Genomic DNA, 18,042 nt, shown 5'->3' on the forward strand with positions numbered 1-18,042 from the left:
TAATGTAATGTGAGATAAAAAGGTAGTTGAAGAAAAAAACGAATTAATTATTAGCATAGAATATCAGAAGAATCTCCCAAAGAAATTTCCAAATAATCACTTTGTAGTTACTCACCAGCTATGAACTTGTTTGCTTTTCTTTTTTTATGAACTTGTTTATTTGTTCCGAATTCGAATCTTTCACCTGATAGTTGTTGAATGTGAGAAGGGGACGAGAAGAGATGGAAGGGTTACAAAAAATTTGAAAAGTGGTTTAATTTTTTTTTTAGTTGGCATGAGAAAATTGGCCCGGTGACATTTTGTGTGGGGACCGCGCAGCGCAGCACTCGCGCAATCCGCTGACTTGGTGTTGACATGTCACTTTCCTAGAACCGCACGTGCGACCTTGCTCCCATTGGATGCTTTAGGTCATTGCTGACGTGGCATCGACCCCATCTCCTCCACATTCAAAAGATGGCCGTTGATCTGATCATGAACCATCACATCACCTCCGTCTGTATTTACATTCGGGCCCCGCCATTTAATAAATATCCAGCAATTTTTTTGGGCAAAAACATAAACGATCATTTCAGAAACCACCCAAGAGGTTTTTTGAAAATATCATTTTGGTACCTCACAAGTTTCCAACACTTAGGTCTAGCTGGGGAGTTTTGAAGAGAAAAAGAAAAGAGGACAAAATCTAAAACATGAGAGAAAAGAAAAGAAAAGAAGAGAAGGAAAGGAAGAGATCCTCAAGTTATTAAAAGTTTAAGAACAAAACAAAATGGTTTTGGGCATGTTTGGTGTTAATATTTTTTCATATTTTATGAGTAAATTTGTCATTTATAAAAAGTTTGCATGTAAGAATTTTACTTTCTTTTCATTTCTCTCTAATATGAAGATTTTTTTTTTTTTTTTTGTACTTAACTATCTGTGATCCTATTTTTCTCATTTTCCCTTCTTTTCCATCCACTCAAAACTCCCAAAAAATAAAATGGGTCAGTCCTCTCCCTTCTTTTCTGTTCTTTTCTCGCCATATCATTCTATACAAACTAAGCCTCAGTTGTGTTCAATTTTCACCATGGAACAACAGAATCGAAGAGTAAAAATTGGACCATAACTAGCTGGCATCAGCAGAAAACTTTTTAATATTCCATTACCGACCGTATGCATTTTAAAGGGAACATAGACACATGCATGAACTTACTACAAGAGAAACAATTCAGTAATATATTACGCAAGCTGCCTTAGGAAGCTTCAGCTTTGAGTTTTCTTAATATTGTGCAGGAAAATTTTCACTGGACTTTTGGGGTTGGTAGATATTTTCAGGATTCTTTCGAAATCTTTCAGAAGATTTCGACCTAGTTCCATTATGGTGTTGACAATTGATTTAGGTTTTAAAGTGTTTTTTTTTTTTTTTGCGATCAAATGTAATTTTTGCAAAAGCACAATCACAATCTGAGTTAGGTTTTTTTAATATACATCATAATGTTGCACAAAGTTGATAACCAAATGAATCTCGTTGCTCCATTTGAATTAGCTATTGTTGGGTGCTTTTGAAAAATTTTACTGTAATAGTGTATATGAAAAATTTTTACAATAAAAATTTTTTAAAATATTTGATATATTGTATGAATGAGATGTTTTTTGAGTTATTGTATATTACTGTAGTATTGTATTTAAAAAATTTGTTTTTGAAAAAATGACCAATCCAAACAGAGCAAAGTGCATTTTGCACATATGCAACTAGTTAACAATGTTGAGATACTAATAAAAGAACTATTACTTCTAAAACTCTAGGAATTAGAGGTTTTGAACTCAAGTTTTCCCGAACGTTTCTTAAATCCCACCATTTCCTTATTGGAAATAATTTTTTGTTAATAGAACTATTGCTCAAACGTTACGTAGATAAATTATGCTTCAATTTAGGAGCTAATCACCTAATACACGATCTATTTTCTATCGGTACTTATGGCCCAACAATGCATGTCACGATACAGCAAGTTATAAATCTTATACTTCAGTTATATATATATATATATATATATATATATATATATATATATATATATATATATTGAAATCTCACGTACTAATGTATTAAAACAATGAGATTAATTGAAGATTTTGGTACCAATTTGGTTAAATTTATGAAGAACGAACTGATTAGTCTAATAGAGTTAGTACCTGTAGTAGTTGCAAAATTGAATAGATCATAATGAGAGATCTATCCTGCTCTCGTAGTCATCCTTATCCCATATATTTTTTCTTAAAACTATATATTCCTCTGATATATCACGTCTGTTTATCACTTATCTGACGATTTTGCTTGACCTGTCTAGAAAATTAAGTTTTGTGACTTTTGTCCCCTTGAAAAGTGAAAAATTTTCAGAAGTAACTCTATAGATAAAATTTTTGGATTAAATTTCTATACACATACATTTTTTCCATTTGATGCATAACATAAAATTCGAATTTGCATTTGAAACTCAAATTTTATATATATGTCGTGCATCCAACAGTAATAGAGTATACACTGTTAGTATATATAAAATTTACTCAAAATTTTTGGCCCCAATGAAAGCTTTGAAAATTTCTATATGATACCCGTAAGTAATATATATGTAATGCCTCTCAAAGTAAATGTTCTAATTCTACCTCTACGTATTAGTATGCCCTCAAAAAAAAAAAAAAAAAAAAAAGACCAAAGGACGAATAAGTACTATCTTAAAAAGAATTATAAAAATTTTCAGTTCATTTTTTGCTCAACTAGGGAATATTATCACTTCTAGAGCTCTAAAAGACATTTCCAGTGTCATATCACACGTCCAAAAATTTCACCCTAACACTAACTTATGACTTAACAGTTTGTTGCGCATTTTGTTTCGGCAACTTTTGATATCACTTATTACTACACATGATTTTTTGATTAAGTTGAGGAAGTATTGATGGCCATTGACCAAAAGAAAATGGTAACAGAAAATTTATTCAGCATTGAATATACAAATCTAGAATTGCAAAGACTTGTCAATTTTGGCAATTTAATGAGAATTAATCTGTGATGGGAGGGTATGGTTTTGTCAAGAAGATGATAATGGAGATGCAGCGGCGGTGGCAGCCAAAAATTGTTGTGTGCTTTGCAGGCAACAGACCATGGTTGGCGGTGCCGTGACAGCAAAAGCAAATAAGCCATTTAATGGCACCAAACCGATGGATATATTCATTTGTCATCAGGTTTAATTCCAAGGGTCCCCAAAACTTGCTGGTGCTGCACAGTTGCACAGCCCAGATTTAATTATCTTTACCTGCCTATCTGCGCAATGTTGGCTTGCCTAGTGCAGAAAGTAAGAACAACTTTCCTATTTGGAATAGATTAATGTTACATGGAAAATCTTCTCAAAGAAAATTTTATGAAAAACCTGGCTTTTTTAGGCGGATATATAGCTTCTACAATTATCAGATTCATTTGCATGCATGGTGTAACATTTACACTAACATAACAAATATAAATACTGAACTAACAAATCTATAGACATTTGAAAGACAAAGTATAAAAGTGCAATAAATTTTATGGCTCCTTAAAATTTTAGTTTCAAACTCAATCTCGTTCTTCCAAATTCAAGATCTCACCACGAATTGTAGTTTGTATCACTATTGTGATATATTGCAGAGAACCCATATCTATATGAGTGTTTAATTTTGATCAGTTGAATTGATGTTGACTAGAAGGATTGAACCGCGGGCAAGAAAGTTACCTAGTTGAGTAATTTACAATAAATTTTGTAGTGGAATTTACCAGTGTGATGTGATGCTCAAAGAGCAATTATTAGATAAGACTGTAAAAGGGAATTAGAAGATAATAATAATAATGAGAACTGCCTTTTCCACTTTTTAATGCAGTTTAAGCTCTAACAGTAAGATAATAGGAGTTCTCAAAATAAAGGGTTCTCCTTCTAATGACGTGACCTAAGAACATATATTATATCTCTCTGAAGTAATTAATGATACATAGTGAAAGACTGAACTTTGTTTACCATTATTTTTCTCTTCCTACTCCTCATTTTCTAAGCTGCAATACTTCATTTCCATTAGATTTAAAGAAAGGGTAAGTGAGAGTCAATGTTTGCCATTTGCCTATTGCCACAACACATGTTAATTAGTTATGCCATTGAGGTTTTCCCAATACACTTTCTCCATCTTCAAAAGTAATCATCTTTGCTTCTCCATACACGGAATCGCAAGGTGATGTACACAAATCGTATTCAATGACCAAATGAGAAAGAATTAATGTAAAATTGAGCGTCCTTTATATTGAAGTTGGAAATTCTATCATAGGGAAGCCTCATTGCAACCTCACGATCTAAACCATCCATTAGGGAGAAAAAAAAATTAAAAAATGACGCACCCCCTAAATATTGAGTACCTTAATTTTTTTTTTGCAGTGTAGATTTGTGGGGGAGATAACAATAAAGGCTCCTAAGCATGTAAAATTTTCCAATTGAAGTACCTAAAATGTTGCTACTACGTCATATTGAGATGTGTTGAATGAGCAAAATGACTTCTTGCAGCGAAAAATAAAACTTTTGAATCATTTTCAATTAACGGTCTTGACTATAGCAAATGAACAATTACTTCTTTTTTGCTAATTTTTATTAGCTCTCTTTACATATTCACATGACTTCAAACATTTAGCAGCAAATGGTAGTAAACTTTCAATTTCCACACAAGATTATAATTTTGAAATTCTTTTGATAGTCCGCAAGTAGTGACATATCTTGATTTTGGTTTATTACCAAGGTCGTTGATTTTGTAACTTTTAGTCATAGTTAATTTGGCACAACCATATCTTTTTATATGCCATACGTAACAATTATTTACCGTGCTACAAAAATTCCTCCACACGTAATCAAGATCATCTCACAAAAAAAAAAAAAAAGAGAAAAGAAAGCAATAGTAGTGTTTATACATCATTCAGACCTGTCAAGCTACAGTGAATCAGAGAGATCAGTTATATGGAATCAATGAATGCTGAGCTTTCTAGTTTCTACTAGCAGAGTTTTTGTGTAGTTGTATTGCATCCCTTCCACATCTTGCAAGTGCAAGTTGATAATCATCTCATCTCATCTCATCACATAAGAAGATAAAGGGAAGAGACTAGTCAGCGAGAGAGATGGAAAGACAGAGGCATTCATATGTCATTCATTTCTCACACAAACGGTGGAGGGGTGGAATCAGAAATGTGAATGGTATCCAAAGAGAAAGAGAAAGAGCTTTTGAATTAGGTTTCCTCTGGTGATAATAATGTGTAGTAATGGGTTCTGGACCTTGTGGTCTATGGTCCTTTCTTGAGTGTTTTTCGCTGTAGGAAAGCCATTCGTCAAAACCATCTGCTGGGCACCTGCGAAATGAAGGGGATTGGTGGAATCAGGTTTTCTATAACCTCATCTGATAGAGAAGCCAATGCTGCATCTGTCTTTGATGTTATCCACAATTAACAACACAGCAGCAGCAGCAGCAGCCAGCAGAAGTCAGGCCTCTTTCCCACTTTCGTTTGCCTTCCTCTCTTTCATTGCATACCATAATATTTTATAATTCTTGCTTTTTTTTCTTGTCCTATTTTAATGTTCTCTAGTTTATCCTCTCTTTCTCTCTCTCCCCCGGCAACAAACCCTATTTTTCCTTTATTTTTTTTTTGTTTTTTCCTCTCCAAAATTGACTGTTTTCTTGTGCTTCTTCTCTATTTGTTTAATTCATTTTTATGGTATGGTATCTTCTTCTTTGTCTTTTCGAAAACAGAAGTCAATATTATTAATAAACTAGTTAAAAATAGTTAATTAACCTTTGATGATTTATTGGGACTTTTGATTTGCTTTGCAAAATTTAGAATAAGCAGTTTAGAAATATAAAAAAAAAATATATACTACTACATCTTTGGAGATGTTGGGGTTTATCAATTAATTACTTAATTTTGGTACATATTCTCTTTAGTTTTATACAATCAGTTGTTACTTAGGTCCATATGACAAACACAAGGTAAGGGTATAAACTAAAATTAGTCCTATATACTTTATGACAGCATTACTTAGCAATCAGGTTAAAAAAAGTTCCATATTCTAATTTGTGAATCTCGTGCTAACGATTTTTTTATCTTTTTATTTTTTTTTCTATTTATAACAAAAAATTTACATGTTTTGCACTTTATTTGACAAAACACAACTTCAGATTGATTTGCCTTTTTTTTTTTTTTTTTGGGTGGGGGAGAGGAAGGAGGGTTTGAGATATAAGCTCTAGCAGGGTTAGGATGTTAAACAAGAAGTTCGACAAACTGAAACTTCCTTGTCGTTGTAGAAAATGCCATCTTGGTATTTTTAGTAAAAAATCTTGAAACGCAAGGTTTGTTAAATGGTAAAATAGTTGTAGTACCACTGTCTAGTAAAAGGTTTGTAACTTGAAATTTAATTTTGATATGGAACAAGTCATGGACAAGGTTTGAGAGAACAACATTGGAAAATTACCTAAGCTCTATCAGTGTTTCTCACTTCCAAAGCAAAAGGATAGCTGTGGATTCAACAACATATAAAGCAAACCATATGAAGTGTCTCTAATCATATAAATTCTTCTGCAAGGAAATCTAAAATAAAAAAAAAAAAACGAAGATTAGGTATTGGAATTTTGATGATGCCAAAACATGAAATGCGGTTTGAATAGGGACTTTGACTTCCAAGAGAATATTTAGTTGAGGTACTCTTAGTTGGGTTTGGTGCAGGTACGTACAGTTGAGATTTCGTATAATTATTTGGTTATTGTATAGTTCACACAACTTGGTGTACATTGATATTACTTTATTGTGTATGTGAATTTTGTTCATGTATATCAACTTAATATATACATACATCCACCTGTGTAAATACATATCAACTTGTCGCACGATTGTATCAAATCTCAACTGTAACTGCTTCAATCCTCTTTTAATTCTTTAACTTAATTTGTAGCCTATGTCAGGGTGAAACTTGAAATTTTTATTCTTAACTAAGTGAAAAATTAATCAGGTACTAGGATGCTTCGCCAATAATTTAATCTCTCTGTCATACTAAGTGCTCGTGATGACATAGTAAGGAGAGGTAATCATGAGGTCCTTGCTTCAACTCTCAAATCCTTTCCTTCTCCTTTCTTCTGCGTAAGATTTTAGGTCTTCTTTGAATGGAAAACATAGCAAGTAAAGACTGGATCCTAGTTACCGGTACACAGAGTTAAGGGCTTATAGTGCTTCAATATCACAGGCTCAAAACTCCAAGAATTTGGAACTAGGAAATTAATATGTACAATCAAAATTAAAAAAAAAAATGGCAATTAGGTAATGATCTGCTTTGTTTAAACTTAAACTTTCATCAGTTGTGATCTGGAAACTCAAATTTCCTTTCAAGTATATGGCCTACAACATATGTCATACTAAAAATATTACCACCAGACGACCAACTCTGAATACGAGATAACAGGAATTAATTGTAAGAATTCAGTAGTCTTTTTTGGCAGATATCATCCAAAAAATTCAGCCTAAATAGATGTGTAGTCAACTACAATTTCTGATGTGTTCTAACCTACTTGTGAATCAAACAGCTGATAAGTAATGGTATGGAGTTCCAGTATGAGACTGCTAGAAAAATTGTAGACCAAAATAAGTTCATAGAAATGAATTAGAGCAAGATGAAACTTCAAAGTTTTTCTGCCGAAGATTGTGGAGTTTGACTGCTAGTTGCTCCTCAGATTTCAGATTAGAGACTAAGTAAAAGGGTAGTTGTTAAATGAGTAGTCTTTTTTGGCAGATATCATCCAAAAAGTCCAGCCTAATGGATGTGTAATCAACTAAAATTGCTGAAGTATTCTGACCTGCCCAATAATACATGTACTGTTCTGCTGTTATCTTTAAGATAAACAATTGATTTAGAGCTCACAAAGCATTATCATATTAACAAACATTTTGTTGCTTCTGCACTCCGTTAAAAACTGCTGATTGGATGTTGTCATGTGAGAGAGGCTTGTGCCAGCAATAACCGCAGCTTTGAGCAATGGTATGCTTCTGAAGAAAAGTAAATCTGCACTGCCTGCTTGGTAGTGGGAGCATTCCCTTTATTTCATGTCTCATCAACAATAATTTCTGCTCTCAGAGCAAATGTTGCCTACCAGCAGTTGGGGGAGTATTATCTATAGATTGGGTTGTGGTCAGAGTTAATAATTTTTCTGAGATCAATTACTTCATTGCTCCCCAAGTACACAACAAGTAGTACTTGTGAATGTCAGCTTGCAATTTTGAATAGTATTATTCTCTTGGAGAATGGATATGATTTACTTTGACATAAAACAGGTAACTTTTAATTAGTAGTACCCTACAGGTTGTCTTTTACATGAGGAAATTTTACCAAATTTGCCACTGACATAGCATTCTGCTGGAGGGTTTCAGAAGCAATGCCACTGCAACATCCTAATAGTGCTTAGAAATCATGTAATGAGTGTCTGGAGAAGCCACAGCAAGAAATGGAACAGAAACTGATATGAAAGAGGGGATGGTATGGAGCATTTCTGTCCTTAATAGGCCGTATAGTGGCTTTGCAAAAAGGTTCAAGTTCTCTGTTTCATCATCAGACTAATAATTTTCAGCAAATGGAACGGAAAATATTGATTTTATGGCTTTTTTTATACTAGTGTGGTCACACATATATTTATTTAAGCAAGAATTGAAGGTTACAACAGTAATGAAGATTCTCATGTCAGTTTCTATGGCTTCTTTGATGACGTCCTCAGAATCTGGTCCCAGTGTATAAGCTTGCAAACAAATAGAAGAAAACCCTTTAGATAATCTGTGTCCGAGATCACACATTCAATCATTAGGATGTTAATTTGTTCACTTAAAAATGTGTGTTCGTTGATATTCTTCTTAAAGAAATGATCTTACATTATCTGATAGATGTTTGACCTGCTGTGTGAATTCAAAGCTAAATTCATGGTTTTGTGACAGAGAGTCACACTAGATGCCATTTCTCCAACCTTTGAGAAGGGCTATTCATAAAATTGAGCTGAGTTTGCTGACTTGAAATGGATTCCATGTGAAGTTTCCCAAGTTATCACAAAATTTGTTTTGTATGCATGTGTTTCAACCATTTTTATTAAATGTCTGACTTAACGAAGAAGACAATCCTTTTTTCCCCCATTTTTAACAACAAAGGCATAGTGGAATCTAAAAATAAGTTCCCAGTTCTTGAGTGTTGGCCGGAGTTTGATCATTTGTTAGTTCTACCATAGTTGTGATCCCTTAAAAATAAAATAGATCTTTAATTGGAAGTGCGAAAAAGAGATTTGAATAAAGCTATTTCACACTGAGCTTTCTTTGGTTGCAATCTAGCAAAGGGAAAATATTGATATGTGAGACCATAGTTGTGTAAGCAATCATAGGAGAAGAGTACATTAGTATCCTAAAGGATCATTAGTCATCTGGTTCATTTGTGGGATCTCTGGCTGTTGGATGATAGTTACCAGTTGATGGTTCTGCCTGGAGTTTTACCTTGATTGTTAGCGGAACTTTGGATTCTTGACAAAATTGCCTTAACAGGGAATTTGACCATTAGGTGTTATTAGTTTGATGGTGTAAGCTAAACTTTTTCATCCTCTGATGGATGGATGAGTCTTTGAAGCAGGATGAGTTAGTTGCACTAATCTATCAAGTGGATTGAGGTCAGCCAGACCCTATGTGTGTGTTTTGGAGACTTTTGTGATGAGATTAAAATGCCAAAAACAAAAAAAAAAAAAAAAAAAAAAAAGACCATGCTTGTAAATTTGATGGCAAGTCAAGGGTGCATCAGTTACAAAAGCTTTTTTCTAACTGCCAATTTAAGGCTAGGAATAAAAAAATATGGAACATCCTGGTGGTTTGCCAAAAGAGGGAAAATTCCAAAAGAATTTAAAAACCCTAGAGACTGTCGTCAGCTATTTATAACACCCATGAGACCTCTGCCTCTGCATTCTGTACTTTGCCTTTCCAGAAAAGTGAAAAACATGATGTTTCAGACAACCGCCCTTCTTTCAAGACTCCACCACTTCATTTTCATCTGAGTACAAATACACCTTCAAGAAAACCAGCAAAAAATAGAAAAAACATAGACAAAGAGGGAAAGAGAGATGAGGGGAAGATCTTCTTCCAAACAAGGAAGTAAAGGAGGAATGGAAATTGACAAACTTGATAACCTAAAAGAAGAACCCCATCTCTCTGGTGCATACATTCGTAGCCTGGTTAAACAGCTAACCTCTACTAGAACCAAAGATCCACTCAACTCCAAGGACCAGGACAGTCCAGAAGATGGAGATGGAATCCCTGGCAACACAAATTTAAGTAAAGATCTTGATGGCTTTGGTGAAAAACAGCAGCAATCTCAGCCATCCCAACAGCCTCAACAGCACAAAAAACAGGTCAGAAGGAGACTCCACGCCAGTAGGCCGTACCAAGAGAGGCTTCTGAATATGGCTGAGGCTAGAAGGGAGATTGTCACAGCACTCAAGTTTCATAGAGCAGCTATGAAGCAAGCTAATGAACAACAACAGCAACAGCAACATCAACAACAACATCAGCAGCAGCTGCAGCAAGAAAGTGAATTGCAACCACAGCTGCAGCCTCTGCAACAAGAACAAGAAGGGAAATCAAAATCTAGGAGAAATCCGAGAATTTACGAATCCCAGATGACCAACAACTTCACTGGCTATGTAGACAATCTTCCTTGCTCAGCCTTTGCTTGTCCTCCAAATAATCATCCTTACTATTGGCCTTTGCCTCCAGTTGCTCCACCCCTATTCCCTGAAAATTTCAATTTTGTACTCCCTAATCAACCATTAGGCCTGAATCTCAATCTTCAGGATTTCAATGACTTGGACAGAAGTTTTTACCAAAGTACCAACATCCCATCAATTTACTCCTCAACCTCATCTTCATCTACTTCTTCACCCCCTCTTTCTGTTGCCACTGAGGAAGTCCCTAGTGTGGCAATACCACAAGAGGGGCTTCCTATGGTGACTACTAATGCTGAGTCAAGCATGATGAATTTTGGAGACACAGATTTGCATCATGCAATGGATGACCAGGAGATGGCAGAGATCAGATCAATAGGTGAGCAGCATCAGATGGAGTGGAATGATACCTTGAATTTGGTCACATCAGCATGGTGGTTCAAATTTTTGAAGACTATGGAAATTGATCCTGAGGAAAAGGCTGAGGAGTATGGGAATTTTCCATTTGATGAAGTCATGGAATTCCCTTCATGGTTGAATGCAAATGAGAGTTGCTTGGAGCAACATCTAAATGATTATTGCTTTGATGACTACATGCAAGATCCTGCCTTGCCATGGTAAGAATTTTGGTTCTCTGATTTTTTTTTCAACTATTTTCTGACTAATGTAAATGAACAATTTTATCTTTTTTTTTTTTTAATTTCTTACCTTTGGCCTTACTGACTTGTAAGATTCTTGTTGTTTTACAATATAGGATTGTCTATTTTCTTTTACGCAATGCAACCAGTTCATCTTGTGCTTTCTTTGCTTTGACCTAATCTGAAGGCAGAATCACTTTTGTGCATGTACCATGATTAAAGCATAAAGATCAAATTGACTTTGGGTTCTGAGGAAATGGGAAAATGTGAGCCTTCTTAGATTATCTGCTGTTCCCAATACACACTTAATTCTACAGAAGAAGCACCATAAATTATCAATTATTCTTCTTATATTGGCGGGTGATCAGATATGATCCGTCTACAATTAAAATTTAGTTGATTTAGTGATTTGGATGGAGAAGAATGAAATTGTGAACTTTTTGGTCAAAAGTTCTTAGACTCAAGGTCTTGCTCTGCTTAGTCCCAAATGATCTCTCATGCTTATCACTTGCTGCTTCTGTTTTCAGTGCAGGGAGTTAATGAGTTATTAATTCACTCTTTCTTATTCTTTTTCCCTTTCTTTTTCTTTTTCCTTTCCTTTTTCCCCCTCTGTTTTGATTTTCATTCTCTGTACTTGCAGCATGGAGATTGAGGAAATTGAAGGAATGGATGGGGAGTGGTTATCCTGAAAAAGATTGATTGGTTTTTGTTATAATCAAATCTTTGGCTATTCTTTTATGCCCCAGCAGCCAGAAATGCCCCCCCTGCCCACCAAAATCAAGAAAAGATTAGAATAAGGATTGGAAGAAGAAGGAAAAGATGCCACTGGAAATATATTCTTCTTCATTTTTTTTAATTTGTATTTCCTCATTAATAAGGCTTGCCAGAGAATGTGATATGGACAAGCCATGAAAAATAATAAAACAGAGAAGGAAGAATCAATGTTTACCTTCCTACCATATTTACCTATTAAAATATTTGAATATACCAAATTGTTGGATATTTTGCAGAAATGTTTTGGCTGCCTTGACCGCCTTTTCTTTTGTAATAACTAGGATGTTGAATTATTTGTGTCAATGATGAATCATTTGGTAGCTTGAATAGATTGGAATTCGCTTGGAATTGGGGTTGTAATCTATGGAAAATTTACTTAAATCCTATATATGGAATGCAGCAAATTCATTTACATATAGCAATTCCAATTTTCTCAACGAACCAAATACAGCCAAGGTACAACTCATTGCAACAAGAAGTATAACCTTATCAAATTAAAATTTCAATTTAATTGAATTTCATCTTTTGGCAAAAATGTACTAGTATAGAAGTTGTAAATTCTAACTGCTTCAGAATTTACTTGTTTGAGACTTAGGGTCTGTTTGATAACATAAAAAGTGCTGAATCTGAACTTTTTCAGACATTCAGATATTTTGAGTGTTTGATAAATGAAAATCCATTTGCTGAATTTGTTAAGTAGTGTTGAATTTGTGTGTATTTTTTTCAGCACAAGAATCCTAAATAAATGCTTAATTCTGATAAGAATCAATAGAATTACTTCAACTATCTTATCTTATCTGCCAAATCTACCCTTGTTTATTCATTATGTTCAAATTTCTTATATAATTAAACAACCTAATATTCTCTATCTACTGATTTTCTATATCTCTTTTCTTCCTTTTGAATGACTTTCACTTATTCACTATACTCCTCATATAATATAATTCATCTTTTATATTAATTTGATTTAAAAATAAATATTGTCATTTTCATACCTAACATTTTTAGCTAATTAAATCATAGGTTCTATTTCTTTTTTGGATGAAAAAATATAAGGGCAAAATTGTCAAATTTAACTTATTAAGCATTCATTTATAAATATTTATCAAATAGTATAAATAGGTTTAGTATTAAAATTCAGACATTCATAAATTTTTTTCAGTGTTTAAAATTTAGCAAATTAATTGTTTCAGTATTCAGAATTCAGATTCAGTTTTATCAAATGAAACCTTAGGCCTAAAGTCTACCAATCAAAGTCTAGTTTTGCATATTAAATTATGAACGGATGGAGGATATCAGTTTAGGGATGCAAATTTGTATATTCTTCCTATTTGTATATCTCCCAAGTCAAAGAAATCAATTAATAATGCAAAAGCCATCATATGTAACATTGTATCCAAACAAATAACAGAAATGAAATAAAGAAAAAAAGAAAATGAAAAAAAATTGAGCAAGCACATTAATTGGCTGATGCCCTAAGATGCTGAGACATGCAAAAGCAAAAGGAATTGCTACTAAGCCTTTCAGCTTCAGGATGTTCGGGAGACAAGGGAAAAAGAAGCACACTAGGGGTCTGTTTGGTTGGAAGTAAAATGTTTTCCTCGGGAAAATATTTTCCGTGGAAGTAATTTTTCATGAAAATCATTTCCCTTTCATCATTTTCAGGTGTTTGATTAGCTTATTGAAAATATTTTCTTACTTCATTTTTATGGTGTTTGTTTAACTTTTGAAATATTTTCACTTTTATCTCTATCTTTACTTTCTACACATTATAACTACATACTTCTTCCCATGCAAAATAAGAAAATTTATCTCATTGTTTAACTTTAAAAAATCTTGAAGAAATGTATATATGAATAAAAAATATCTCCTTAAGCAATAAACAAATTGCTGGCCATTTAGTGTCAAATATCAATCACATGCAATGCTTATTGTGACATATATCTTGCACTCTCACTGCTGAAAGTTTCTCTAGAAAAGAATGTCCCTATTATACATAATTAATTACTAGCATAGGATGAGCAGGATGAGTTTTTTTTTTTTTTATTTTGAATATACTAGGGGGAGGGTTAGGTTGGGTTGGGTGGTACGGGGGAAGGAGTGTAAGGAAGAGGTCTTGGGTTCGAGTCCTCTTGTTTACACAAAAAAAAAAAAAAAATACTACAAGATGTTTTCAGTAAGTTTGGAACATACTACAGGCAGGATACATGCATTTCGGAAAACAACTTCAGTAAGTTTGGAAGGAAAGTTGTTTTCCATAAGATGAGTGAAAATATTTTACATAGGAAAATGTTTTCAGTAACTTTTGTGCAACCAAACACGGGAAATTAGGAAAATATTTTCCTGGAAAACATTTTCACCCGAAACAAACGGACCCTAGAACTTTTACTCCATGGACATACTTTCTTTCTTTCTTTTCAAGTTATAATACAACTTCCATTGATAGAGCCAAAAATGTACACAAGTAGCTAAAAGTACAAAACTGCACAAGTATTATATCCAACTCCCTATGACTACCATTACACCAATAAACAGGAAAAGAAAATAATTATTCAGCAGCATAAATAACAGAGTTAAACTTCCAATCTGTGTAGCAAATTCTCAATAAGCTTGAGTTCTTGATGTTTCTCTTCAGCTAGCCATTGCCATCTGAATCACTTCAACAACGCAAGTAACTAAAGTTTAGCAGCATGGATTTGCACCAGAACCATCTAAAATTTCTTCCCTGTCATACGCTATATGTTGTTACACCAATTGCCAACTAAATTGTAACATTATTTGGGAAAATGTTGGACAAATCGTGTGCATTGTTTTAGTTTGCAAAAAAATTAATTAGTAACTAGAGCTTCTTATAGCGAAAAACTGGTTTGATGAAAATTGATGTACAGGACTTTTTCAGATTTTCAAACCAAAAGAGTGACATGAGGGAACTGTCATAATTCATTTTGAGCTGGGATTGAAGAGTTTGAGTGCGTTACATACATATATGTAGACATGGCCACGGTTCATTTTGAGCCAGAAATCGCACTGGACCAGACCTTATATGAACTATACCGGAACTGGAACTGGAACTGGAGATAGAATACGAAGTAAAGGTTTTGGTTCTGATTCTCTAAAAATGGAATTGGAATTGTAGTCTAGAATCATCTAAAAAAAAGAAAAAAAAATTAATAAGCTTGATCCAAGTTTAAGTTGCTTGGGGTAGGAATGACTTAGGTGATACGAGATAGGAAGTGTGAGTTCGAGACGTCACTCCTACATTAAAAAAAAAAATTTTGAAAGAAGTCTAAGTTATCCAACTCGAAAATACTCTTAAATTCTCTAAAATAGTGTATCTTTTCTTTTATTTAAAATGGTTATTAACAAACATTCAATAGTGCAATGTACTTTTCATAAAATATGTATCCCTTTTTTTCTTATTCAATAATAATAAAATCAAAAACTTACTTTTCTTCTATATATTTTTTTCTTCACCTTTTCTTTATTTTAAATCCATTGTCATATAAAAAATCAGAATCGGAACCGAATCATAATCGTAAGGAACTAAAGCCACAACTTGAATCGGAATCAGCGATTTCATAATTGTTACCAGGAACCTTCCTATAAAGTGTGATTTTGATTTACCTTTTCAGGGAATCAGAACCAACTGTTCTACAACTGTTACCAAAAAGGCCTCCCCCAATCACCCAATTTCCTCCTCATAAAAAAAAAATCCATATGATTTGTACTTTTGTACTGTGGGAAAGACAACAGCCAAACGAAAGGGGGAAATAAACATAAAACACATCAAAATTAGATCCAGGTAATATTGCATGGATTAAGACTTATTGCAAGGATTAAGACTTACTGCATGGATTAAGACTTATTAATTTCATGTCCTCATGTGTTCTCTTTCATTCATAGCAATTAACTTGAAATGCATAAACAATCATAGAAATTAACTACTCCGTCCGTCCCACTTTGATAGTGTTGTTTCTTTTTTTACACAGTTTAAGAAAAAGTAGTTAATTTTGTTGGAAAAGTAAATTTAGATTGCTATTTTCCTAAAATACCCTCACATTAAATAGAGTACAATTTTATGGGAACTTGAATTGATGGTAAAAAAAGAATCAACTCTCATTAAATGGGATAGGTTTATAGTAACAACAACTTACATTAAATAAGGGTATTTTAGGAAAATTAAAATACAACTACATTCTTCAATTTGAAAGTGGACTATAATTTGGGACAGACGAAAAAGGAAAACAGAACTATCAAAGTGGGACGGAGGGAGTAATAGATATGAAATGCTCATTAATACTTACAATGCCTCGACAATCATAGAAACTAATTTAAATATTTGCAAGTCAAAAAGATAAAAGAATCATATAAATTAACTGGAATGAAACTCTATTCTCATTACACATATATAAACATAACGATTCTATTCAAGATTATCTGGTCGATTTAATTTCAGATTACATCCATCAAACTCTCCAAGAAAAATTGACAAGTATAGTTTATCGATAAAATTACGGAAGGTGTTTTCCTGCTTTTGAAGCTGCTGGAGGCTTGCCAATTTCTGGGTCAGAAATACGATTGACAACATCTTCAACAACAGATGCCAAGTTTTCAAGATTTTCTGTAACTATAGTTTCCATGACTCCATCAAATTCACCAAATGCTTTATGGCATAGGGAGCTGGAAATCAGATCGAGCACGCAAGGTTTTGTGCCATGAGGAATTAATGTGCATCCACCATCGGCCCTGGTTCATTCAGAAGTCACAATTTCAGAAGGGCTTCTTCGATTTCATTCAACTTCACCATCAGATCATCAACGCATTCAAATAGATGACCAGCAGATGGAGTACTTGCGAACACAGTTTTAAGATGGGGAATTGTTGCGACGAATTTTCAGGCTCCTTGAACTTGTTGGATGCTTAATGAAATTACAGCAACAGCAGCTATAATTATCTTCGGCTCCTTGAACTTGTAGAATGCTTAATGAAATTGCATCAACAGCAGCTAGCTGCTGTTGTTTTTTATCCAACTTCGACAATTCGGTAGTTTTCCAGGCAGAGCTGAATTGGGACAGGATAGTTAGGAGAATAAAAGTGTGATTATCTTGGAGGAATTTGTGAGGGTTTGAATGTGATTTTGGGAGGATTTTTGTGAAGGTGTAGTTCAATTATTTTTGTCAGCAGTTATAGTAAAATTTTCAGCCCAAAAATCAACGTTGAGATGTACATTATGAGGTGCAATTTGCATGCAACAATCTTTGTTGGGTACAAAACAACCTTAATTGGAAGGTTAGATATTCCTTAAAAAATGTTCTTTGGCAGGCAATTATGCATGGGCAGTTGACGGTTCATCGAAAAGGGTGATGAATGAGTGAATCGTATTGGCCGGCTTTTGAGGTTTCTTCTGGATTAGATTTATAATTCTAGCTTCCGTCAAAAAAAAAAAAAAAGAGTGAATTGTATTGTGCTTACTGTTTTAGTCCATACAACTATAATTAAAAATTTTATACATTTATGGCTCTTAATTTGTGATGTTTAAGCCTAATTCCATTGTTGGAGATAGACTAAGACATCACTTTATATGATTAAATTAGGAAAATATTATTTGCACTCTCATTTTTGTAAATTGCAGACTCATTTTTATTTTTATCGTATACTTTTTATTTATTAAACTATATAATATGATAAATGGTGGGACTGCAATTAATAAAAAATTATAGGATTATAGGATTTCCCGTAAATAATATTTCCCATAAATGGTGAGTATAAAGTTTGGATAGGGTATTATTTGAAATATTATTTGGAATAATTACTGTAGCATTTTTTGCGATGTGATGTATGTGAGATAAAAAGGTGATTGGAAATATAAAAAGGCGGGTTG

General features: G+C 33.5%; 1 protein-coding gene across 1 annotated transcript; it reads left to right on the forward strand.

Moving 5' to 3' along the window:
* The first annotated feature begins 9,959 nt into the window (after positions 1-9,959).
* On the forward strand, positions 9,960-12,400 carry LOC113705583 (uncharacterized). The gene is made up of 2 exons (XM_027227490.2): positions 9,960-11,366; positions 12,028-12,400. Exons 1-2 carry the CDS (start codon positions 10,150-10,152, stop codon positions 12,074-12,076), a joined length of 1,266 nt encoding a protein of 421 aa, XP_027083291.2. The 5' UTR covers positions 9,960-10,149; the 3' UTR covers positions 12,077-12,400.
* The last annotated feature ends 5,642 nt before the right edge of the window (positions 12,401-18,042 follow it).

This window comes from Coffea arabica, chromosome 8c (assembly GCF_036785885.1).
Source record: "Coffea arabica cultivar ET-39 chromosome 8c, Coffea Arabica ET-39 HiFi, whole genome shotgun sequence".
NCBI lineage: Eukaryota > Viridiplantae > Streptophyta > Magnoliopsida > Gentianales > Rubiaceae > Coffea > Coffea arabica.

What these genes read in the sequence shown, in the direction of transcription:
- LOC113705583 (XM_027227490.2), top strand. Translation starts at nt 10,150, where the DNA reads ATGAGGGGAAGATCTTCTTCCAAACAAGGAAGTAAAGGAGGAATGGAA. An exon ending in CAAGATCCTGCCTTGCCATG is followed by an intron (nt 11,367 to 12,027) that starts GTAAGAATTTTG and finishes CTGTACTTGCAG; the next exon opens with CATGGAGATTGAGGAAATTG.